The sequence below is a fragment of the Oncorhynchus gorbuscha genome, unplaced genomic scaffold, assembly GCF_021184085.1.
Source record: "Oncorhynchus gorbuscha isolate QuinsamMale2020 ecotype Even-year unplaced genomic scaffold, OgorEven_v1.0 Un_scaffold_3650, whole genome shotgun sequence".
Taxonomy (NCBI): domain Eukaryota; kingdom Metazoa; phylum Chordata; class Actinopteri; order Salmoniformes; family Salmonidae; genus Oncorhynchus; species Oncorhynchus gorbuscha.
Window position 1 is genome coordinate 1 of NW_025747840.1, and position 24773 is coordinate 24773.

The 24773-nt window shown below is 43.6% G+C and overlaps 1 protein-coding gene across 2 annotated transcripts; it reads right to left on the reverse strand.

Annotated features, from left to right (window-relative positions):
- Nucleotides 1–3802: 3802 nt before the first annotated feature.
- LOC124028033 (aquaporin-4-like) lies at nt 3803–10276 on the reverse strand. Of its 2 annotated transcripts, none has more exons than XM_046340198.1 (5): nt 10089–10276; nt 8524–8941; nt 8118–8279; nt 7412–7492; nt 3803–4434 (listed from the first exon to the last, which is right to left on the reverse strand). In XM_046340198.1, exons 1-5 carry the CDS (start codon nt 10175–10177, stop codon nt 4159–4161), a joined length of 1026 nt encoding a protein of 341 aa, XP_046196154.1. In that variant the 5' UTR covers nt 10178–10276; the 3' UTR covers nt 3803–4158. The 2 variants fall into 2 exon arrangements, with proteins under 2 accessions (XP_046196154.1, XP_046196155.1); XM_046340199.1 differs by lacking the exon at nt 10089–10276 and adding an exon at nt 9942–10030.
- Nucleotides 10277–24773: the final 14497 nt, after the last annotated feature.

Below are 24773 nucleotides of genomic sequence, written 5' to 3' on the forward strand. Positions count from 1 at the left end.
GAATAGAATGGGCATCCAGCCAGGAAGGAGGGTGCCGGCTCAGCGCTCCTGGTCTCAGTGTACCTCCTTGGACCAGGATATCCTTCGCCGGCTCTGCGTACTGTGTCTCCGGTGAGTCTGCACAGCCCAGTGCGTCCTGTGCCAGCCAGGACGAGTTGTGTCAGCTCTACACTCCAGACCTCAGTGCGTCTCCACAGTCCTAGTACGTCCTGTTCCTCCTCCCGCACTCGCCCTGAGGTGCGTGTCACCAGCCCGATACCCCTAGTACCGGCACCACGCATCAGGCCTCCAGTGAGCCTCCAGGGTCCAGTATGCCCTGTTCCTCTTCCCCACACTCGCCCTGAGGTGCGTGTCACCAGCACAGTACCACCAGTGTCAGCTCTACACTCCAGACCTCCAGTGCGCCTCCACAGTCCAGTCCAGAGCGTCCGGCGACAGTACCTAATCCAGAGCGTCCGGCGACAGTACCCAGTCCACAGCGTCCGGGGACAGTACCCAGTCCAGAGCTACCGGCAACAGTTCACAGACCGGAACCTCCAACGAAGGGCCACCAGCGACGGTTCCCAGTCCAGAACATCCGGCAATGGTCCACACAGTGAGGGTCCCCAGCCCGGGGCCTACGGCGAGGATCTGCAGTCCAGAGCCTCCAGCAATGATCCACTGGTCAATGCCACAAGAGCGGACTAAGTGTAAAGAAGGGGGGCGGCGTCCAGAATCAGAGCCTTCACCGAGGGTAGATGCCCACCAGGACCCTCCCCTATAAATTCAGGTTTGCGGTCGGGAGTCCGCACCTAGATAATACATAAAACACAGATAACTATGTTATGTTGGTCAGGTCAGGGTTTGACGAGGATGGGTATGTGTGTTTCCCTGTCTAGGGTTTTTCTATATCTATGTTTTTTTTGTATGTCTAGGTAATGTAGGTCTATGGTGGCCTGAATTGATTCCCAATCAGAGGCAGCTGTCTATCGTTGTCTCTGATTGGGGATCCTATTGTGGTTGCCATTTTCCATTGGTTTTGTGGGTTATTGTCTGTGTAGTTGCATGTCAGTACTCGTTATATATAGCTTCACGTTCATTTGGTTGTTTTGTTAGTTTGTGTTCTTTCTTTATGAAAGAGGAATGTATTCATATCACACTGCGCCTTGGTCTCATCGTTACGATGAACATGACAAGGACGGTCTCTGGTGACAGGTGGAACCATGACAGAACCAAAGTGAAAAAAAAGAAACAGTATTAAAACAATCAGTCAACCTATGTCAACTGTTTTTCATCACCTAGGTAGCATTATATGCAGTTCGCTTGACTTCTCTCCACATTCAATTGTCTGTACTTTTCCAAAGGAAATAAAGCGAGATTGTGACAGATCACCTCTACTCTATATGGCAAAGTGGCCCGGCTTTTCCTGTGGTGTTTCACTGATGGAATGAGATTATGAGCTATAGTCTCAGACTTTACTCAAAGAGAATACACATCATCCCCATCTGTCTGGCTATGAGGAGACACTATCTAGAGGGGAGGAGGCTATCCATCATGGATGAGATGGGCTTCTGACGTACTGCTATTGTAAACTGCTACTGCCTTCTACTGTGAGCTGATATAACTCTTCAGGAGCAATTCTCCACCCAGCCTCTGGCTTTAAACTGTAACATTTGTTAAAAGCTGTTATGAGAAGAGCTATATATCAGAGACAGAAATACATTTTTATATCTATTTGGTATATCGTACAGTATTATGGTATTGTGTTTTGAGAGGTACTAACAGATGCCAAACCAAGGCTTGCATGTACTTACAGTATAATAGCAAAATTGTTCACACTAATGAAATTCAAAATCAACACAGAAACGGCAGCAAGGTGTAGTTTTCAAGTATTCAATTCTAACATTAAAATCTATGCAATACTCAAATCCAGAGTGGTTGGTATGGAGGAAAGCATTTCCCTCATGGGTCCTTGGTTTTCAAGACCAAGCAATGTAAAGCAGGCACACCACTTCAGAAGTAAGTACAAGAATAATTTCAGTATGAAAATACAGTCAATAATAATAATGCAATCATTCCAAATGTATCAAAAGAGCTGATTCTATTTTGTGCTTATGTTTATGAAAATCTATATAACTGATATCTGATGGCTTGTCTATTATCTGTTGCTTGGCAATTAAAATCTGTTTTAAGACATATGTTTCTACAAAGAAATAAAATTGTAAAGTTTAATAGTTTTTTCCCTGACCGATGTGCACTGAAAATGGAAATAAATACTAACAATATAGGAGTGGGCTGAAGATTGTAAATGTTGGGTAGAACTTTTCCTTCACAACATGAGTTCTATAATGTGCTTAACGACCATATGTAGTTAAGATCTCTTATGCCATCGTGTTCATATTCAATATGTGACACTAATCCAAAAATAATAAGCTTGATGTTTCCTCTCTGGTTTACCAATTCAGTGTCATGACCCCATGTAATTGGTTGACCTGGACATTTTTCCCTGACAAAAATGTAGTCTTTTGTTATCACTCTGCAGTGCAGCAGAGTGCCACAAGCAAACAGAGCTGGGACAGATAACGATGGGACAAGATTGTGGAGATCAATAGATTTCACATGATGGGTAATTGGTTAGGGTGTGCAGCATGCAAAGTTTCACTACCTTTCAAAAGTTTGGGGTCACTTAGAAATTGTTTTGACAGAAAAGGCCATTTTGTCCATTAAAATAACATCAAATTGAATAGAAATACAGTGTAGACATTGTTAATGTTGTAAATGACTATTGTAGCTGGAAACAGCAGATTTTCTATGGAATATCTACATAGACGTACATAGGCCCATTATCAGCAACCATCACTTTTGTGTTCCAATGGCACATTGTGTTAGCTGAACCAAGTGTATCATTTTAAAAGGCGAATTGATCATTCGAAAACTCTTTTGCAAATATTTTAGCACAGCTGAAAACTGTTGATAAAAGAAGCAATAAAACTGGCCTTTAGACTAGTTGAGTATCTGGAGCATCAGCATTTGTGGGCAACAGTGAAGAGGTGACTCCGGGATGCTGGCCTTCTGGATAGAGTTACAAATAAAAAGCCATATCTCAGACTGGCCAATATAAAGAAAAGATTAAGGTGGCCAAAAGAACACAGACACTGGACCGAGGAACTCTGCCTAGAAAGCCAGCATCCCGGAGTTGCCTCTTCACTGTTGACGTTGAGACTGGTGTTTTGCGGGTAATGTTTAATGAAGCTGCCAGTTGATTACTTGTGAGGCGTCTGTTTCTCAAACTAGACACTCTAATGTACTTGTCCTCTTGCTCAGTTGTGCACCGGGGCCTCCCGCTCCTCTTTCTATTCTGGTTAGAGACAGTTTGCGCTGTTCTGTGAAGGGAGTAGAACACAGCGTTTTACCAGATCTTCAGTTTCTTGTCAATTTCTCACATGGAATAGCCTTCATTTCTCAGAACACGAATAGACGGACGAGTTTCAGAAAAAAGTTATTTGTTTCCGGCCATTTTGAGCCTGTAATCGAACCAACAAATGCTGATGCTCCAGAAACTGAACTATTCTAAATAAGGCCAGTTTTTTTGCTTCTTTAATCAGAACAACAGTTTTCAGCTTTGCTAACATAATTGCAAAAGGGTTTTCTAATGATCAATTAGCCTTTAAAAATGATAAACTTGGATTGGCTAACACAACGTGCCATTGGAGGGATGGTTGCTGATAATTGGCCTCTGTACGGCTATGTATATATTCTGTAAAAAATCAGCCGTTTCCAGCTACAATAGTCATTTACAACATTAACAATGTCTACAGTGTATTTCTGATCAATTTGATGTTATTTTAATGGACAAAAATACGTGTTTGTTTTCTTAAAACAAGGACATTTCTAAGTGACCCCAAACTTTTGAACGGTTGTGTATATTATCCAGTTACTTCAAAAATGTTGAGGAAGGCTCACCACCATGTACAGGAATACACATGCATTGAGAGGAAATGCACCAATCCTATTCTGCCTGAGAAGTGAGTCTGTGTGGGTTTAGTTATGGGGATATGGGGTTTGGGGGTACGGGGCGTATGGTATGGGTACAGGGGTGGAGGACCCAGAATCAAAGTGTCTCTCTCTGGATCTCCCCCTGCTCTATAGGTTGGTCTCCCTCTCCAGTGCCCGTGGTAGTCATACAGAGGACAGCACCTCGGTCGTCGAGTCCAGGAAAGGGTCCTTCTTCTCCCCCTTCTCCAGGTCGATGTGGTGGATGGAGCCTGGCTTGATGATCAGGTCGTCTGGTTCCGTCTGGTACATACTGCCCTCCACCTCCCTGTACTTCCCCGAAGCTGGATCCTTCTGGAAGACTTCGCGGAACATCTTCTTCAGCTCAGGGTCAGGGCAGAACAGGTATTCATAGAGGGCAGCCGCCATGATGCCACCCAGGATTGGACCAACCCAGTACACCTGCAAGACAGGTAAGGTAAAACTCTATTCAGACAAATAGGAACCTATAACCACAGACAGAGCTAGGGGATACCGCATTATGACAGAGCTGTCATACATTATTAGACCAGATGTCATGTCTTGTCATGTCTGTAAAGAGGCAGCAATCATTGTTTATGGGCATTCTCATTGGAGCCAGGTACCTTTTAGGTTCTGCCAAGTCAAACATTTGTCATGGAGACAGAGAGAACACCTGTCAGATATGACACCACTCTCAGTTCTGAGGAGCTTTCCTAATTATACCCAAGACCCATATAAACACACACACACACCATGCTGTGCCACGCTACTATGAACACCTCTGTGACAATAATTGACCTGGATAACTAATTAAAGAAACATATGCTGTGGGTAATGTCCAGAACACCTGTCTTTAGTTGTCTATACCAAGGATGTGCTTTTCATTTTATTCTGAAATAGGAAGCTGAAATGAATGAATCTATACCTAGTAGCAAGGGTCAAGTGAACTATTGATGACGCATGGTTTTTAAGAGCATTTCCTGACCATTTCAAGGTTTCTCTACCTATGAAGCACTCTGTGTTTCTATGGATTGCTGATGTCAGTCTGTAGCGCTCATGCCCTCTATGGGGGTTAAGATGTCCTTGATCGACACTAGGTGGGATCCTTCGTAGCTGCTATGGCATGGTGATATGCACTGTGACCTTATTAAGTTTCAGTATGCCCCCCTACCCCAACCGTTGCCCCCCACTTAAAATGATATTTCCAACATTAGCGACTGGAGGACAGAGATGGCCTGAACACTTATCACACAATGATGCACTAACCTAAACTATATAAACAAAAAGCACACATGAAAGTATACTACCAGCTCTTTATTAATACACTGCTGTAATAACTGGCATCTGTTTACCCCATGTCTTCACAACCAAATAGCTTGTGATTTCTGTGTAATGCTCAGATTATGACATTTCAGTGGAGGGACTTTTTATATTCAAACATGAAAATTCACTCCACTTTAGGCTTGAAGCTATCTCTTCATTTGAAGTGTCCATGCTTTAACAACTAAAACATCAATGGATGGTCAGTGTTTCCAAATCATTTTTAGCAGTGGTGGCATATTTTCTTTCTTTGTAGAACTACTGTGAGAAAGTCAGTTCTTGTGTCTTTTAAAGGACATTCTACTCCAATTAAATGAAATAAAATGATGCTGTCACGATCTAAAATAGGATTTGCCCATCCATAAAAGTGTTCAATAACACATTGGCCCATGCCTTGCAGGTGTGTTATTTAGCAAAAGCATTAGGTTATCACCTGGCTGGCACAGTGGCTAATTAAATAGGATGGGAATGCCCATCTTCTTTTACCCCATTGGGCTAATCATTAGCTAGCTCACAAACTCTAGACATGATCTTGTTGCTAGATAGCATCATATTGATGACTTGAATGTCCCAAAAATATAATGCAGGCCTATCTGTTACACCTTTACCCATGTAACATTGGGCCCCGGTCAATGTGAAAAGCAAGAGCTAAACTCAACGTGAAGGGCAAGAGCTAAACGCACCTAAACCATTCTGTTGATTCTCCTGTTTAAAAATGATGCAGTTCACTCATTATTAGGAGTTGAGAAATAAAAAAATGTAGCAATAATGGAATGCTGGGATCCTCCTCTTTTAACAATGGCCATTAACCCCCTTCAAATGTGTGTATTTCCGTGACAGTGCAGTGGCTGGGTATATGCATATCAATGCATGTTTTTCTCCCTGTGGCACACACAATTTAAACGCACCACTTCTTACATAGAATGCAACAAGCTAATTGATAATGTAAACTATTCTACTATGGGGTTGTTTGATTGTTGGCTGAGGATAAGTAAATGTGGACAATAACATCTTCAAAGTGCATCTTGGACCAAAAAAAAAATGTAATGTTCCTTTTTCTTGGTGTGTCTGCAGCAATTGTATAGTAAAGCCTGTGTGAGCAGTCAGAGAAGTAGGTGCACAAGAGTCTCTTATGCCTTGACGATACGGGGCGGGCGACACGGGGTACAATACCAGTATTCTGATTAGATTTTCATTAGATATTGTTGTAGACAAAATTCACACAACCTAATCTAATCCTGGCTCTCATTTGGCTCATACAGTAGGTTCCTGCAGGCCCCAGCCCAATGTTATCCCTGCCCTTCACCCACAACTGTGTATGAGTATGCCAGCTAGCACATAATGTTCTGAGAACCATATGTTTCTTGGAGCTTGGTGAGAGCATGGTTGTCCTATATTTATTTTGCATACAACCTTCCCACAACCTTCTGTTCCCGGAATGGAACATTCTCAGCACATTTAGGCAACATTTAAAAAACACAAGAACTTTAGTAACGTTCAAAGAACATTCTAAGAATGTTATTTATAACCATATAGTTTATCCTTCAAATACCATCTCCCAATGCGCCCTGTGTGTCTGTGGGAAAGGGCGATTTTACAGCTAACTAGCCACTTCACATGATGATATTATCTTTGGTTTTATTGTATGTAGCTACGCTTGCGAGCCCAGAGATAGAATTTCCATGTGTCCTATCTGTACTTGGAGTTCAAAATAGTTCATTCAAACAAATCTAGAAGTGGAATTGAAACATTCAATTAAAGGTAAGGAAGTTATTCAAAAACCTCCATATAACCTAGAATGTCCGTTCTCAGTTAATAAAACCTTCAAAGAAAACTTTCAGCGAACCGTAGAAAAACATTCTCAGATCCTCCTTGCAATATAAAAATGTACGTTCCCAGAACAGGCAACATTTTTACTTCTGTTCTCAGAACGCTAAAAAAATGTCCAGTTTTGCCATTTGGGAAACTTATGGCTTCATTCCCAGAACCAATGGGAAACCAAAAATGTACTGTATGTTTCCACAACTTCCAAGGATACAAATATGCTATCTTGGATGGGCCTTTGAGGGTGAGAAGGCTGCAGCAGTTTCTTTCTTACCCAGTGGTTCTCAAAGTTCATGGTGACAACTGCAGGTCCAAAGGAGCGAGCGGGGTTCATACTGGCTCCTGTGTATGGAATCTAGAACAAAGCAGGGCATAGAGATGCTAACATGAGGGGACTGTAGAGAGAGAGACATGGAGCAAGACCTAGCCAGAGCTACCACAACATCTACAGTAGTGTATTGTTCCACATGCATTCATAAAGTAGAACATAATAAAATGAAACCTATATAATTGTGGGAATGGTTGTTTAAATGCAGGTATTCCATATGTATACAAGGTACTAGTTTAGCAGGGATAATCTAGTGGCATGTAAGCAGCACATTGAAATCAAGCTGTGCTGTGAAGAGAGGTAGCATGTCGCTTTCAGGAGCATTAATTTGCTCAGTGTGGTTTAGGTAGTTCCCTAGTGATTGGTTGCCATGGAGTTGCAACAGCGGTACCCATTGAGGATGTGTATGTTAGAGCAGGTCTGAGAGACATTTGTATACTTTACTGTACTGTGAACTAATGTTCTATGGTATACCTGTTGTACTATTTCACCATTATGATGATTAAAGTACAAACTACATCATCAATCTACATCAACACACTACACATTTTATTCCATAGATGCATTGATTTAAATGTAATGTCTGACTCTTGAGGCCTTCAGGTTTGCTGTAATTCTAGCACTAATAAGTGAGAGATGGAATCACACTCACTGCGAACAGATGACCGATGGCTACAGCGAATCCGATGGCGAGGCCAGCCGAGCCGTTAACAGAGCGTTTGGGGTCACAGGTGGCGAACACTGTGAAGACCAGCTCGAAGGTGATCAGGAGCTCCACCAACAGGCCGCAGCCCACGTTGAGCTTGGGGTTCACCTGGGAAACAAGAGTAAGAGTGACTGAACAATACTTTTCATGACAAACTATCCCAGACCTGTGTTCAAATAGTAGATTTTCAAATACTTTAGCTGTGCTTGATTGAGCTTGCCTGATGGAATAGTCCCAAAAGAACTAAATAGATTCAAATACTATCTTATGCATAGTGTCAATCCTGACTGTTGCTATACTTGTTTGGCTATAATACAGATTCTGTGATTACAGGCCGATCTATATGTTTTACCATAGTCACTCCCAGGCCCCCTCTGACAGACACTGGTGTCACCAGGTAGAGGAGCCCTGCCCCAGTGATCGCTCCCAGGCACTGGGCAGCTAGGTAGAACACACCCTTGGCCAGGCTCAACTTCCGGGTCACCACCATGGCTGCAGTGACTGCCGGGTTGATGTGGCCACCGCTGATGTGACCAAAGCACTGCACCATTGTGGCAATGGCCAGCCCGAAGCAAAATGAGATGAGGACCAAGTCTGCAGGGGGAGGGTTGTCTGACTCGGCCGCCCAATTGATGGTGGAGCCCAGGCTGAGGAGGACGAAGATCATGGTTGCTAGGTACTCAGCTGAGACAGCCCTCCAGAAGTTCTTGGTCCAGATTCCTTTGAATGCCACCATCATGGGATGCTGGTTACACGCCGACAGGCAGCTCCTGGCAAAGTAATAATAAATATATTAATGAAATGATTATCCTCAGTTGGAAGATATCTATCTGTCTGCATGCCTTGAAATTCACTTAGTCCTTCCAGGGAATGGAACTTGCTCCTGGACACAACATGTATTACTCCACTAGGGAATTGAACCAGTGACACTATGCCAGACAGCACAGAGGGATGCTGGTTACACGCCGACAGGCAGCTCCTGGCAAAGTAATAATAAATATATTAATGAAATGATTATCCTCAGTTGGAAGATATCTATCTGTCTGCATGCCTTGAAATTCACTTAGTCCTTCCAGGGAATGGAACTTGCTCCTGGACACAACATGTATTACTCCACTAGGGAATTGAACCAGTGACACTATGCCAGACAGCACAGAGGGATGCAATATGTAATTTTGCAATCAATGAGTTTATAGTAGACTACTTTCAAATTGTGGGTACACTTGGACTCTAACGATGGACTAGGTTCAATGAGGATAGAGAAATGGAGAGCGTGAAAGAGAAGAGGGGGGGACATGAAGATACTTGATAGAAAGAAAGAGAGTGAGACAGAGAGTGGAGGGGGTTGTCAAATAAAACAGGTGACTCTCTTGGAAGCTGCAATATGTCACATCCTTGACCCATAGACAACCTAAACCCAGTGACCTAATGATTGACCAGAACTCATATTTGACTTTTATGACTTTAGTTAATATTATATATCAGAAGATAAAATGTTTGACAGCTATATCATATTTAAGTCTAACAAGTTGAATATGTCATCAATAACATACATTTATTTACATGGATAAGTGTGGCAAATGCTTCCATGTTTTATAAATAGGTTATGCATTAACTGAGGATATCAACTCACTCACACCTCACATCTTGTCTTGTATTTATGAGGGTAAAAACAACATGCATTAACATGGCAAATAACTGGTTTGCATTGTGTTCTACCCCGTTATTATTTCTCAAATTACAATTTTCCTAACTCCATTTAGAACTTACCATAAATAAATACAAGATCTCCCACTCTCCTCTATTGCTTTCTCTTCACTCATTCTGCAACAATCCTATTGAATGAGAGAAATGTCTCCTGTTTTTTGTACTGCACAATAAATAAATCCAACAAATAGTCCCAAAATGTCTACTTACAGACAGGCAGCAGTGGGCTGGTAATGACACAGTGCGAGAGGGGAGGAGAAAGTAGTAGTGGGTCTGTCCGATGAAAATGATCCATGCATTGTGCCGTGGATTGCATCCAGGAGCTTTATTGCGTTAGTAACAGGGCATCACCCCCATGAGAATTAAGCAAACAGCTTGCAGAGGAGGAGGAGACTTCAGTATCAAGGGCAGAGCAGTTCCCGCCCACGAGATAACTCTTGCAGAAATCTTGCATAGAGTGATGGAGTCACCCGACCAACCGCAATATTGTTTTGTCCTCCTAGCCTACTCAGAACTGTTGTTCTTATCAGAATTATAAACATGCTGAAACAAACTAAATATTTTCCCAATTGTAAGAGAAGGGTGCAATTGCTGCATGCGATTCGGTGCGTTCCTGCATGTGGGCATTCCTGCATCTGTTTTTGACCATTCTGCCTGCCCTGACTTTCGTTCTGTACCTTGTCACACCACCCTGGATTACTGTCCCCTGCCTGCCCTGACCCTGAGCCTGCCTGCCGTTCTGTACTTTTCAGACTCTGCTCTGAACTACTGACCTTTGCCTGCCCTTGATCTGTCGTTTGCCTGCCCCCCTGTTTTTGTAATAAACTTTTGTTACTTCGAAACTGTCTGCATCTGGTCCTTTCCTGAGCCTTGACAGTTGGTTTAGAAAACAGTATCGCTAGCGAGGATTAATAATGTATCTAAACAGTAAAACAGAGCTTGGAGATTGTAGCCAACTGTCCTCCTAGGAGGCCCCCTTGTGCTCTCAATATAGCTATATTGTCTCAAGACACAAAATGATTGCAAAGATTACTCCATCAAAGTAAAGAAGTGATGGTTACCTAACTCTATTGTGCTATTGGTGACATCAACCCAAATGAGTTTTGATTGAAGTGATGTCTGCCCACTAAGCATTTACCGACGATGTCTTTTGGACGTCTTTTTTTGCTCTTTTTTTTTTTTTTTTTTTGTGCAGTACGGACTTGATTTCAACGTCCAAGGACATATATTTTTGGTCTGGTTTTCTTTGGTCCAAACATAGATGTCTATCATTGGTTCAGATTTGGTCCGGTTTGGACCCGCCTTGTTTTGGCCCATACATAGATATCTATAATTGGTTCAGATTGGGTCCGGTCCAGACCAAATCTGAACCAATCATAGACATCTATTGTTCATATGTTTGGACAGCACAGTACAGCGCTATACAGTACAGCACAGTAGAGTACAGTAAAGTATAGTGTACTGTATTGTACCCTACTTTACTCTAATGTACTCTTCTCTACAGAATTAAACTGTACTATACTGTACTCTACTGAATAAAACTTGACTGTCCTGTACTTAACAGTGCTCTACTGTACTAAACTGTGCCGTACTATAATGTGAAAACAATCTTGACATGCAGTCTGCAGTGATTTGATTTGGTTGGGGGCGGAGCTCATTTGAATAATACCCAGCATGCGTTGCAAGTGTTTTTACATTTACATTTTTGTAATTCAGCAGACGCAATTACCCAGAGTGATTTACCGTCAGTGCATTCGACTAAGGTAGATAAACAACATATCACAGTCCTAGCAAAAAAACATCTATTACTGTTACTGAGAAAAATATATATAACTGTTACTGAGAACAGCGCAGACATGAAACAGAAACAATGACACCTGGGGAAGGACCCAAAAGGAGTGACATGTATAGGGAAGGTAATCAGGGAAGTGGTGAAGTCCAGGTGAGTCTAATGATGCACAGGTGCATGTAATGATGGTGACAGGTGTGTGCCATAACAAGCAGCTTGGTGACCGAGATGCCGGAGCGGGAGCACACGTGACAATGTTATTGTAGTTGAGCTGGTCTATTGGTTTCTTCTCTAGGTTGGATCACTTTGAACATTATTGCTGCCAGTTTTAAAGCTTTTGAAAAGATAGAAGCAATAATAAATATTCTTCAGTTGCTTCCTCTTTCCTATATTAAGAGGTTTGGAAAATTGTGATAGAGTGCTTACTTCCTTGGATCTATTAACAAAAGAAATATGCATTTTCGAAGTCAGTAAATTACATATTTTCAATGCCTGAAAAATGTGTTTTTGATGTGTGCGTACATTTTATGTTCGGTTGGTCCAGGGAATCAAAGCACTATCCTGGCATTGCGAGCACTATGCTCACTAATTCTGTACGTTTTTTATTTTGCTGAATTTCTCCTAATATTCATCCAGAATGTCCAAAATTCCAAATATCTTTCTAATCACAGTGTGAATGTGGACCTACCTCAATGTTTCTTTTAACCCTTCATAATGGAGTTAGTATGCACAACTCACAGCTTGTGTTACAACACTAGTGATATCTGATGAAAATCACAAGTATGAGTAATATCATTAAATGATCAGAGATTAGGTGAGGCCAATGGCCTTCCATCCAAATCAAATCAAATGTATTTATATAGCCCTTCGTACATCCGCTGATATCTCAAAGTGCTGTACAGAAACCCAGCCCTAAAACCCCATCCACACCTCTGACTTTTACTCTTTGTTGTCTGCCGGCTGCCATCTTTGATTAAGTTATAGAAGGGATTTCAATGAATGCCCCGGGCCTGCCCCAGGTGAACCAGGTGCCCTGTTTTAGTCAACAGCAAAGTCATCTCAAAACAAACGTGAAGTGGGTTAAACCTGAATGAATTCCCCCCACTGATTAATGTTCATGTCTGATGGACGGGACATTTACATTTACATTTAAGTCATTTAGCAGACGCTCTTATCCAGAGCGACTTACAAATTGGTGCATTCACCTTATGACATCCAGTGGAACAGCCACTTTACAATAGTGCATCTAAATCTTTTAAGGGGGGGGGGGGGTGAGAAGGATTACTTTATCCTATCCTAGGTATTCCTTAAAGAGGTGGGGTTTCAGGTGATTGACTCCGCTGTCCTGGCGTCGTGAGGGAGTTTGTTCCACCATTGGGGGGCCAGAGCAGCGAACAGTTTTGACTGGGCTGAGCGGGAACTGTACTTCCTCAGTGGTAGGGAGGCGAGCAGGCCAGAGGTGGATGAACGCAGTGCCCTTGTTTGGGTGTAGGGCCTGATCAGAGCCTGGAGGTACTGAGGTGCCGTTCCCCTCACAGCTCCGTAGGCAAGCACCATGGTCTTGTAGCGGATGCGAGCTTCAACTGGAAGCCAGTGGAGAGAGCGGAGGAGCGGGGTGACGTGAAAGTACTTGGGAAGGTTGAACACCAGACCGGCTGCGGCGTTCTGGATGAGTTGTAGGGGTTTAATGGCACAGGCAGGGAGCCCAGCCAACAGCGAGTTGCAGTAATCCAGACGGGAGATGACAAGTGCCTGGACTAGGACCTGCGCCGCTTCCTGTGTGAGGCAGGGTCGTACTCTGCAGATGTTGTAGAGCATGAACCTACAGGAACGGGCCACCGCCTTGATGTTAGTTGAGAACGACAGGGTGTTGTCCAGGATCACGCCAAGGTTCTTAGCGCTCTGGGAGGAGGACACAATGGAGTTGTCAACCGTGATGGTGAGATCATGGAACGGGCAGTCCTTCCCCGGGAGGAAGAGCAGCTCCGTCTTGCCGAGGTTCAGCTTGAGGTGGTGATCCGTCATCCACACTGATATGTCTGCCAGACATGCAGAGATGCGGTCGCCACCTGGTCATCAGAAGGGGAAAGGAAGATTAATTGTGTGTCGTCTGCATAGCAATGATAGGAGAGACCATGTGAGGTTATGACAGAGCCAAGTGACTTGGTGTATAGCGAGAATAGGAGAGGGCCTAGAACAGAGCCCTGGGGACACCAGTGGTGAGAGCGCGTGGTGAGGAGACAGATTCTCGCCACGCCACCTGGTAGGAGCGACCTGTCAGGTAGGACGCAATCTAGCGTGGGCCGCGCCGGAGATGCCCAACTCGGAGAGGGTGGAGAGGAGGATCTGATGGTTCACAGTATCGAAGGCAGCCGATAGGTCTAGAAAGATGAGAGCAGAGGAGAGAGAGTTAGCTTTAGCAGTGCGGAGCGCCTCCGTGATACAGAGAAGAGCAGTCTCAGTTGAATGACTAGTCTTGAAACCTGACTGATTTGGATCAAGAAGGTCATTCTGAGAGAGATAGCGGGAGAGCTGGCCAAGGATGGCACGTTCAAGAGTTTTGGAGAGAAAAGAAAGAAGGGATACTGGTCTGTAGTTGTTGACATCGGAGGGATCGAGTGTAGGTTTTTTCAGAAGGGGTGCAACTCTCGCTCTCTTGAAGACGGAAGGGACGTAGCCAGCGGTCAGGGATGAGTTGATGAGCGAGGTGAGGTAAGGGAGAAGGTCTCCGGAAATGGTCTGGAGAAGAGAGGAGGGCATAGGGTCAAGCGGGCAGGTTGTTGGGCGGCCGGCCGTCACAAGACGCGAGATTTCATCTGGAGAGAGGGGAGAAAGAGGTCAGAGCACAGGGTAGGGCAGTGTGAGCAGTGTCGTTTGACTTAGCAAACGAGGATCGGATGTCGTCGACCTTCTTTTCAAAATGGTTGACGAAGTCATCTGCAGAGAGGGAGGAGGGGGGGGAGTGGGAGGAGGATTCAGGAGGGAGGAGAAGGTGGCAAAGAGCTTCCTAGGGTTAGAGGCAGATGCTTGGAATTTAGAGTGGTAGAAAGTGGCTTTAGCAGCAGAGACAGAGGAGGAAAATGTAGAGAGGAGGGAGTGAAAGGATGCCAGGTCCGCAGGGAGGCGAGTTTTCCTCCATTTCCGCTCGGCTGCCCGGAGCCCTGTTCTGTGAGCTCGCAATGAGTCGTCGAGCCACGGAGCGGGAGGGGAGGACCGAGCCGGCCTGGAGGATAGGGGACATAGAGAGTCAAAGGATGCAGAAAGGGAGGAGAGGAGGGTTGAGGAGGCAGAATCAGGAGATAGGTTGGAGAAGGTTTGAGCAGAGGGAAGAGATGATAGGATGGAAGAGGAGAGAGTAGCGGGGGAGAGAGAGCGGAGGTTGGGACGGCGCGATACCATCCGAGTAGGGGCAGTGTGGGAAGTGTTGGATGAGAGCGAGAGGGAAAAGGATACAAGGTAGTGGTCGGAGACTTGGAGGGGAGTTGCAATGAGGTTAGTGGAAGAACAGCATCTAGTAAAGATGAGGTCGAGCGTATTGCCTGCCTTGTGAGTAGGGGGAAGGTGAGAGGGTGAGGTCAAAAGGAGAGGAGTGGAAAGAAGGAGGCAGAGAGGTATGAGTCAAAGGTAGACGTGGGGAGGTTAAAGTCGCCCAGAACTGTGAGAGGTGAGCCGTCCTCAGGAAAGGAGCTTATCAAGGCATCAAGCTCATTGATGAACTCTCCGAGGGAACCTGGAGGGCGATAAATGATAAGGATGTTGAGCTTGAAAGGGCTGGTAACTGTGACAGCATGGAATTCAAAGGAGGCGATAGACAGATGGGTAAGGGGAGAAAGAGAGAATGACCACTTGGGAGAGATGAGGATCCCGGTGCCACCACCCCGCTGACCAGAAGCTCTCGGGGTGTGCGAGAACACGTGGGCGGACGAAGAGAGAGCAGTCGGAGTAGCAGTGTTATCTGTGGTGATCCATGTTTCCGTCAGTGCCAAAAGGTCGAGGGACTGGAGGGAGGCATAGGCTGAGATGAACTCTGCCTTGTTGGCCGCAGATCGGCAGTTCCAGAGGCTGCCGGAGACCTGGAACTCCACGTCCATCGTGCGCGCTGGGACCACCAGATTAGGGTGGCCGCGGCCACGCGGTGTGGAGCGTTTGTATGGTCTGTGCAGAGAGGAGAGAACAGGGATAGACAGACACATAGTTGACAGGCTACGTTTTGGTTAATGGAGAAACATGACATTTCCATTGTCCCTGCATTGAATATATATGCAGAGACACCGTAAGGTCTGACTGACTAGCTCCTTAGCTAGATGATTGGTGAGAATAGGTTGATTGGGATAAACTAAAGATATTAAAAAAATACCATTTACAAAATTGCCTTTATTTATTTGAACATTTTGTCAATATTTTATATTTTGATAATGCTTCCTGTTGCAGTAACAGCATACCATTTTCTGTTCTTTGTTACATTGTGTGAGATAATCTTTCGCTAGATTAGAAAAGAGAAAGCCAGCAGCATGTTCAGATGTCTCAGACTGTCTTGCACATTGTTAAACCTCTTATGCTGCAGGGGCAGTATTGAGTAGCTTGGATGAAAGATGCCCAGAGGTGCACAGAGTAAACGGCCTGCTCCTCAGTCACAGTTGCTAATATATGGATATTATTATTAGTATTGGATAGAAAACACTCTGACATTTCTAAAACTGTTTGAATGATGTCTGTGAGTATAACAGAACTCATATGGCAGGAAAAAACCCGAGAAGAAATCCAAACAGGAAGTGGGAAATCTGAGGTTGGTCGATTTTCAACCCAGCTCCTATTGAATACACAGTGGGATATGGATCAAGTTGCACTTCTGAGGGCTTCCACTAGATGTCAACCATCCTTAGAAACTTGAATGAGGCTTCTACTGTAATGTGGAGCCGGATGGGAGCTGTTTGAGTCAGTGGTATGGCAGAGAGCCAGGTCCTGGTTATGCGCATTTCACATGATAGCGACCTGCGTTCCAATGATTCTCTACAGACATAGGAATTCTCCGGTTGGAACGTTATTGAAGATTTCTGATAACAACATCCTAAAGATTGATTCAATACTTAGTTTGACAAGTTTCTTCGACCTGTTATATAGCGTTTTGAAGTTTTCGTCCAACGTTCGGCTGGACCTGCACGAGCGTTTGGATATGTGTACTAAACGTGCTAACAAATGTAGCTACTTGGACATAAATAATGGACATTATCGAACAAATCAAGCATTTATTGTTAAACTAGGATTCCTGGGAGTGCATTCTGATGAAGATCATCAAAGGTAAGGGAATATTTATAATGTGATTTCTGATTTCTGTTGACTTAAAACAGTATGTTTGATGAATTTTAATTATGAGATTTCTGTTGTTTTGAATTTGGCGCCCTGCACTTTTACTGGCTTTTGTCATATCGATCCCTTTACCGGGATTGCAGCCCTAAGTTAAGTTGTAGCTACGAAGGGCCTCCCAGGTGGCACAGTGGTTAAGGGCGCTGTACTGCAGCGCCAGCTGTGCCATCAGTCCCTGGGTTCGCGCCCAGGCTCTGTCGTAACCGACCGGGAGGCGACGCACAATTGGCCTAGCGTTGTCCGGGTTAGGGAGGGCTTGGTCGGTAGGGAAGTCCTTGTCTCATCACGCACCAGCGACTCCTGTGGCGGGCCGGGCACAGTGCCGGGCACAGTACCAAGGTTGCCAGGTGCACACATTGGTGCGGCTGGCTTCCGGGTTGGATGCGCGCTGTGTTAAGAAGCAGTACGGCTGGTTGGGTTGTGTATGACATTCAACCTTTGTCTCTCCCGAGCCCGTACGGGAGTTGTAGCGATGAGACAAGATAGTAGCTACTACAACAATTGGATATTGGAAATTGGGGAGAAAAAAAAAGTTGTAGCTACGAGGGAATTGGGAATTACAGAATCTCTTCAAGGTTGTACTGGTCTCACAAGGCTATGTTTTGTGGTGGTTCCCTCCAGGAATACAAAAGAAGAATGTAGTAGTGGACAGGGGCCAAAAATCTGAGGAGGCACTAAGTATGTGAGGATGGCTGGGGGGTGGTCTGGAGGGGGGCTAGTCCCCCTGTCTGGAAGTTGGAGAATTTGGCATATTTCAAACACCTGAAAAAGCTTTTCCCTGCAATCTAGAGATATAATCAATATGCTTAATTCTACATAAAAAATGTCTATTTTTCTGAACATACCTCTTGAGCTGTTTGTTTTTCTTTTTTAAAGAAACATATTATGCTTCTCTGCATCTCTGCTAAAATGTGGGTAAAATATTGAAAGGAATTTGAGTCTAATTCAGTACATTGGGTTATTGCGTGCTTATCTAAAGTCTATCAACCTTGCCAGCTAACATACAGGTAATAGCCAAAATAATGGAAACAGTTGATTAATGAGGGATTCAAAGTATATTGAAAGCAGGTGTTTCCACACATGGTTCCTGAGTTAATAAAGCACTTAACATCCCATCATGCTTAGGGCTTGTATAAAAATGCTGGGCAGGGCCTTATTTTGGTTACTATGACTACACCACCATAGGATGACAATGCCCCCATCCACAGGGCACGAGTGGTCACTGAATGGTTTGATGAATATGACATCAATGTAAGCCACACCAGATCTCAACCCAACTGAACACTTATGGGAGATTCTGGAGCGGCGCCTGTGACAGCGTTTTCCACCACCATCAACAAAACACCAAATTATGGAATTTCTCATGGAAGAATGGTGTCACATATCTCCAATAGTGTTCCAGACACTTGTAGATTCTATGCCAAGGTGCATTGAAGCTGTTTTGGCTTGTATTGGCCCAACGCCCTATTAAACACACTTTATGTTACTGTTTATTTTATTTTGGCAGTTACCTGAAGTTAGACTGGTTAGCCTGACATGGCTTCTTGGTAGTTAGTTATGAGGCTGGGAGATTGAGAACCTATCTGGGCTAGCTAAAGCTAGCTTCATACTAGCATTACAGATAAACAACAACAAAAAGTTTTTCAACAGGACAAATCTGAGGGGGGCATGTACCCCCTATTGTCATGAAGCCTCTGTCAGTGTATGTGGTCCAGCAGAAACACATATGCAGCCCAATTCTGATTGGTCAAAAGAACAAATGAATGGAAAAAATATCAGAATTGGGCTGCCTTTGTAAACACAACCATAGTGTGTCCTGCAGTGAAAGTGTGAGTCTTCATTTTTTATAGCTTGTAGGTGACCCCGTCCCCAAGGACAGTAGATTGGAACAGTTAAATCTGAGGTAGAATCATTTAGGGTGAGTGCTCTGATTTAATAAGGATTGTCACACAACATCCTTAGTGCTTAGTTCATCTTCCATTACATCACAATAATAATATTCTAAAACAAGTCATACTCTCTTAGGGTCACAGAAAATGTTGTCAAGGGGAAAGTGTGTTTGCAAGACTACAGATATTCAGATATTCTTAAAGACATTGAAACATATTTGAGTTTGGAAGCATATGACTACTTCTAGTGTTGTTTCATCAAATATGAACTGTTGGTTGAGTTGTCGTATCACTTGTATATTTCCAGTGACGTGTGTGAGTGCTTGTCTTGCCAGGTAACATGACCACTTACTTCAGCCTTCCCTGTAGGCATACAACCCAAAACAGAATTGGACATTGGCCAGCTACGTATAACCTTCAATGAGAGGCAAAGCCTGGAATTCAGTTGGTGCAGATAGTGGATTTTCCTCACTGCACTTTCACAAGTGTGTTTCATTAGCCTAGAGGGAGTTGGTACCACTTGTGTGTACTGGATTACTTTTTAGACAGGTTACCCATCAGTACAATTATTACTGTCAGTACATTTGAATGTATTACGCTAAGGGACTGCTGACTACCTAACATACATTTGCTTACTTTTCGGCCTTAAGCAGTTCAAACACATATTCAACCACAAAGACCAGGGAGGTTTTCCAAAGCCTCGCAAAGAATGGCACCTATTGGTAGATGGGTAAAAAAAAACAGACATTGAAAATCCCTTTGAGCATGGTGAAGTTATTAATTATTCTTGCCGGAGAGGAAGGAAACTGCTCAGGAATTTCACTATGAGGCCAATGGTGACTTTAAAACAGTTACAGAGTTCAATGGCTGTGATAGGAGAAAATTGAGGATGGATCAACAGCATTGTAGTCATTCCACAATACTAACCTAAATGACAGAGTGGAAGGGAAGCCTGTACACAATAAAACTATTCCAAAACATGCATCCTGTTTGCCATAAGACACTTAAAACTGCAAAACATGTGGCAAAGAAATTAACTTTGTCCTGAATACAAATTGTTATGTTTGCGGCAAATCCAACACATCACTAAGTACCACTCTTTATATTTTCAAGCATGGAGTTGGCTGCATCATGTTAGGGGTATGCTTGTCCTCGGGAAGGACTAGGGAGTATTTTAGGACAAAAAGAAAGAGAACAGAGCTAAGTACAGACAAAATCACAGAGTAAAACCTGGTTCGGTCTTCTTTACCACAGACACTGGGAGGCAAATTCACCGTTCAGCAGGACAATAGCCTAAAACACAAGGCCAATAGACAACATTGAATGTCCCCGAGTGGCCTAGTTACAGTTTTGTAACTACAGTCCCCGAGTGGCCTAGTTACAGTTTTTCAGCTTGAAAATCTGTGGCAAGATTTGAAAATGGCTGTCTAGCAATGATCAACAACCAACTTGACAGAGCTTGAAGAATAAAAAAAATGATAATGTGCAAATATTGTACAATCCAGGTGTGCAAAGCATTTAGAGACTTACCCAGAAAGACTCACAGCTGTAATCGGTGATTCTAACATGTATTGACTCAGAGATGTGAATACTTATGTAAATGAGATATTGCTGTATTTCATTTTCAATAAATTGAATAGAAACCGTTTGTCATTTTCTCATTATTGAGTGGCATTATGCCTGATATTGGATCAATATTTACTGATCTAAAACCAAATCTAAGGAAGCAGTTTGAGAAATAGCAACTCAGTTGAGTGTTTAAAGAGCATTAAAAGCTAAGCAGGCTGCCACCCAGACTTTAGTTTTACAGTCCTTGATATCTATTGGGGTCGAGTCGTGTTTGATTTCTATAAAATACCTAGAATTAATTACCTAGAATGAATTACAAAATGAGTGAAATAGTTTTCCTTACAAAAATGGGTATGTATGTTAAAACTCAGCTTTTCTGAGTTGGAATGGTGTGTTCATACCCCAACAACAGAATGTAGCGGGCATGTACCAGTCAGTAAAAATATTCGCACGAGTAAACCACTGATGACTTCATCCTCGATGAGGAAATAGCAAACGGCCTGTTTGAGATACAAGTTTGAGCTTTGGTTTTTAAAGTGTTTTTTTTCTTCTCTTATTTATCCGAGGATGAGTCAAGAACATTATGCAGGTTAACATTTTTTTGTCATGAATCTTGATCTGGAGGCAGCTCTAGAGAGTGGCCACTAGCTGGCACAGCCACAAAGTCATCAAATCTGACATTAAACCTTTCCTCACCTTAACCACACTTCTAACCCTAATGCCTAACCTTAAATAAAAACCAAAAAGCTGTATTGGTTTTCAGGTATATTTACAATATAGCCAATTTTGATTTTGAAATTGCTCAGTTCTGTCTCCAGGACAAGACTCATGACAATAAACGTCAACCTGCGAACATTATTCGGGTACGAGGATAACAAACTTTTTTATTATAGTAAATGTGACTTCAAAGATAAAAAATATCGTAGTATGTATTAAGATTAAACCCATGGTATATTTAATCTTGAATATGTATGAGTTTTACTAATAGTGATAATAGAGTAACTCATTAGTATTATCGTTAAGTCTCTTCCTGGCTGCTCCAAGTTTAATTTGTTCCTCCAGGCTCAACACACATCAGAGGCATCTCTCATTAACTAATTAAAAGCTTTCAGTGTTCATATTTAACATTTGCATTTGTGTACTTTATAGTGGAGTCAACTCATCTCAGTTGATAATTAAACTAGGACTCTGTTTGATTTCAGAACCACCCTCCAGAGGTGTTAGTTTAGTTTCAACTTCAGTTATTTTTGCCCTAGAAATCTTAATTTGTATGGTCATTTTTACATGTTTACATTTTATGTGTGCAAAATCTTTACTTCTATACTGCTCATTTTTCTGGATCACTTAAGGGAAAATTCCTAAATTGGTATGTCCTCAAGTGTGAATTTTGGCTATTAGTCCTTTGAATCATATGAATTAATTAATGATGAAACCCGAGATGTTTGATCAGGACCATGTTGTCCTGCAGAGTAATATCACCACTCTTCGCTGGGCAGCATCTATCCCCTTTGTTCAACTCCACGCGGCCAGGTTTCTCACATGGCAAACAGTCTCTTCACCCCAACATAACCTATAGGTCTAACATGGGGCCAAATCATTGCCCTCCTCTCGAAATTCAGGACTTGAAAGAGAGTCCCGAGGTTGATTCTTATTGAAGAAAATGAAGGAAATGTGACTGTCTGCTTTCACGAGCCCCACATTCATTAATTGGACAAGGGATCGAAACAGACCATTAATTGTCAGATCTGGTCATCATGCGGCTAACATATCACACACTTACACACGCATGCAGGCACGCATGAAGCCAGCTAATAGACATGCGCCTGCATGTACGTATGCACGCCAGTGGAGGCTGCTGAGGGAGGATGGCTCATAATAATGACTGGAATGGAGTCAATGGAATGGCATCAAACACATCAAAGACATGGTTTCCATGTGGTTGGTACCACTCAATTTACTCCATTCCAGCCATCCTCCACTCAGCAGCCTCCGCTGATGCACGCACATACACACTTGTGCAAACATGTGTGATGCACGCTGAACGCGGAACAAGAGAGAGCTCGGTTTGTTTTGAATGTTTTCCTGGAAAAGGTTTGTTTACTAGCCTACCTGTTTAATGTTGATCCCACAATGCTGTTAGCCTCAGTTGCTGGGACCGCTACTGTCTGTCCCGGGTACACTGACAAACCCTAAAGTCTGAAGAGCTGCTGCTTGGCTAAGATCCAAGATGGCGTAGCAGTCAGACGTCTGTCTTTGTGTTGTCCCATGTACATATCTTTTTATATCTTTTTCTCCGCATTCTATTGAATATTTTTCCTAAACCTGATCTTCAAAATACTCTCCTACAACCCGCCTCACCCAATGTGGTGTGGATCTGTTTTTTTCCCCTAAACTATTTCTACTTACATCGGAACTGGAATCAGCTACCAGCTATCAGTCAGCTAACCACTGCTAGCGGTCATAAGCTAACCTTTAGCTCAGAAAGCCTTCGCCAGTTCATACAATGCTTTTCAATCCAGAGCATTACATGCCTGAATCAATTTGGGGAGAAGGGAAAGATATGTACTTTTTTGACCTATTTTTCTCTCCATATCCCCGGATTCCTACCGCAAACTCTGAACCTTTTCATCTGGACCATCGCAGCTAGCTAACCGCAATCTGGGTTGACAACTCCTGGCCAACGTTTCCGTCTCGGAGCAAGCACCAATTAGCTTGCAGCTAGCCCATGCTATGCCCATCTCCCAGCGAGGGCTCCTGGGCTACTCCTGAAGCCCACTCCTCGGCTACAATATCCGAACCAACCCCCTTCTACTGCCGGTACGGGGCACGGAACCCCGACGATCCTTCATGACTGGAATACCGTCATAATCTGCTCGAGGATTCCAACAGGCCCCTCAGGCGCGATGTCCCCTGAAGGCCCATTCTGGTAACTGCGGCCTGCTAGCTATCTAGAGCACATTGGACTGTTAGCTGATCCATCAGCCAGTTTCTTGGACCACTAAACCCATTTTACCAATTGGACTTGGACCCGTCTGCTACTTGGAACCCAACCAATTCCACGACTGGTCTATCGACGTCACCACATGAGGAGGCAAAAACAGATTTTCCCCATCGCGACGTCCCTCTAAGGCCCTTCTGCTAACTTGCTAGCCAGCCCAACCACTCACTGGACCCACACGATTCACTTGGCTGCGCATGCCTCTCCCTAATATTAATATGCCTTGTCCATTACTTTCCTGGTTAGTGATAACTGTCTTATTTCACTGTAGAGCCTCTAGCCCTGCTCAATATGCCTTAACCAACCATGTTGTTCCACCTCCCACATATGCGATGACATCACCTGGTTTAAATATCTCTAGAGACTATATCTCTCATCATTACTCAATGCCTAGGTTTACCTCCAATGTACTCTCTTCCTAACATTAGAAGCCTACTCCCTACGTTTGCTTAATTCATTGCTTCAGAACATTCTGCCAACCCGGATGTCTTAGCCGTGTCTGAATCCTGGCTTAGCAAAACCCCTGAAATTTCCATCCCTATCTATAACATGTTCTGCCAAGATAGAACTGCCAAAGGGTACAGTGTTGCAATCTACTGCAGAGATAGCCTGCAGAGTTCTGTCTTACTATCCACGTCTGTACCAAATAAATGGAGCTTCTACATCTAAAAATTCACCTTTCCAGGAACAAGTCTCTCACCGTTGCCGCTTGCTATAGACCACCCTCCGCCCCCCAGCTGTGCCCTGGACACCATATGTGAATTGCTGCTAGGTGACCTAAACTGGGACATGCTTAACACCCGGGCATCCTACAATCTAAGCTTGATGCCCTCAATCTCACACCAGGTACAAGACCAAAACAAGACCAAATACGTAAACACGCCCTCCAAATACCCCTCTGCTGTTTTCAACCAAATCCTCAGCGATCACTGCCTCATTGCCTGCATCCGTAATGGGCCTGCGGTCAAACGACCACCCCTCATCACTGTCAAATGCTCCCTAAAACACTTCTGCGAACCGGCCTTTCTAATTGACCTGGCCGGAGTATCTTGGAATGACATTGACCTCATCCCGTCAGTAGAGGATGCCTGGTTATTCTTTAATACAGGTAACGAGTGGAGGACAGAGGAGCCTCTTAAAGAAGAAGTTACAGGTCTGTGAGAGCCAGAAATCTTGCTTGTTTGTAGGTGACCAAATACTTATTTTCCACCATAATTTGCAAATAAATTCATTAAAAATCCTACAATCTGATTTTTTTTCTCATTTTGTCTGTCATAGTTGAAGTG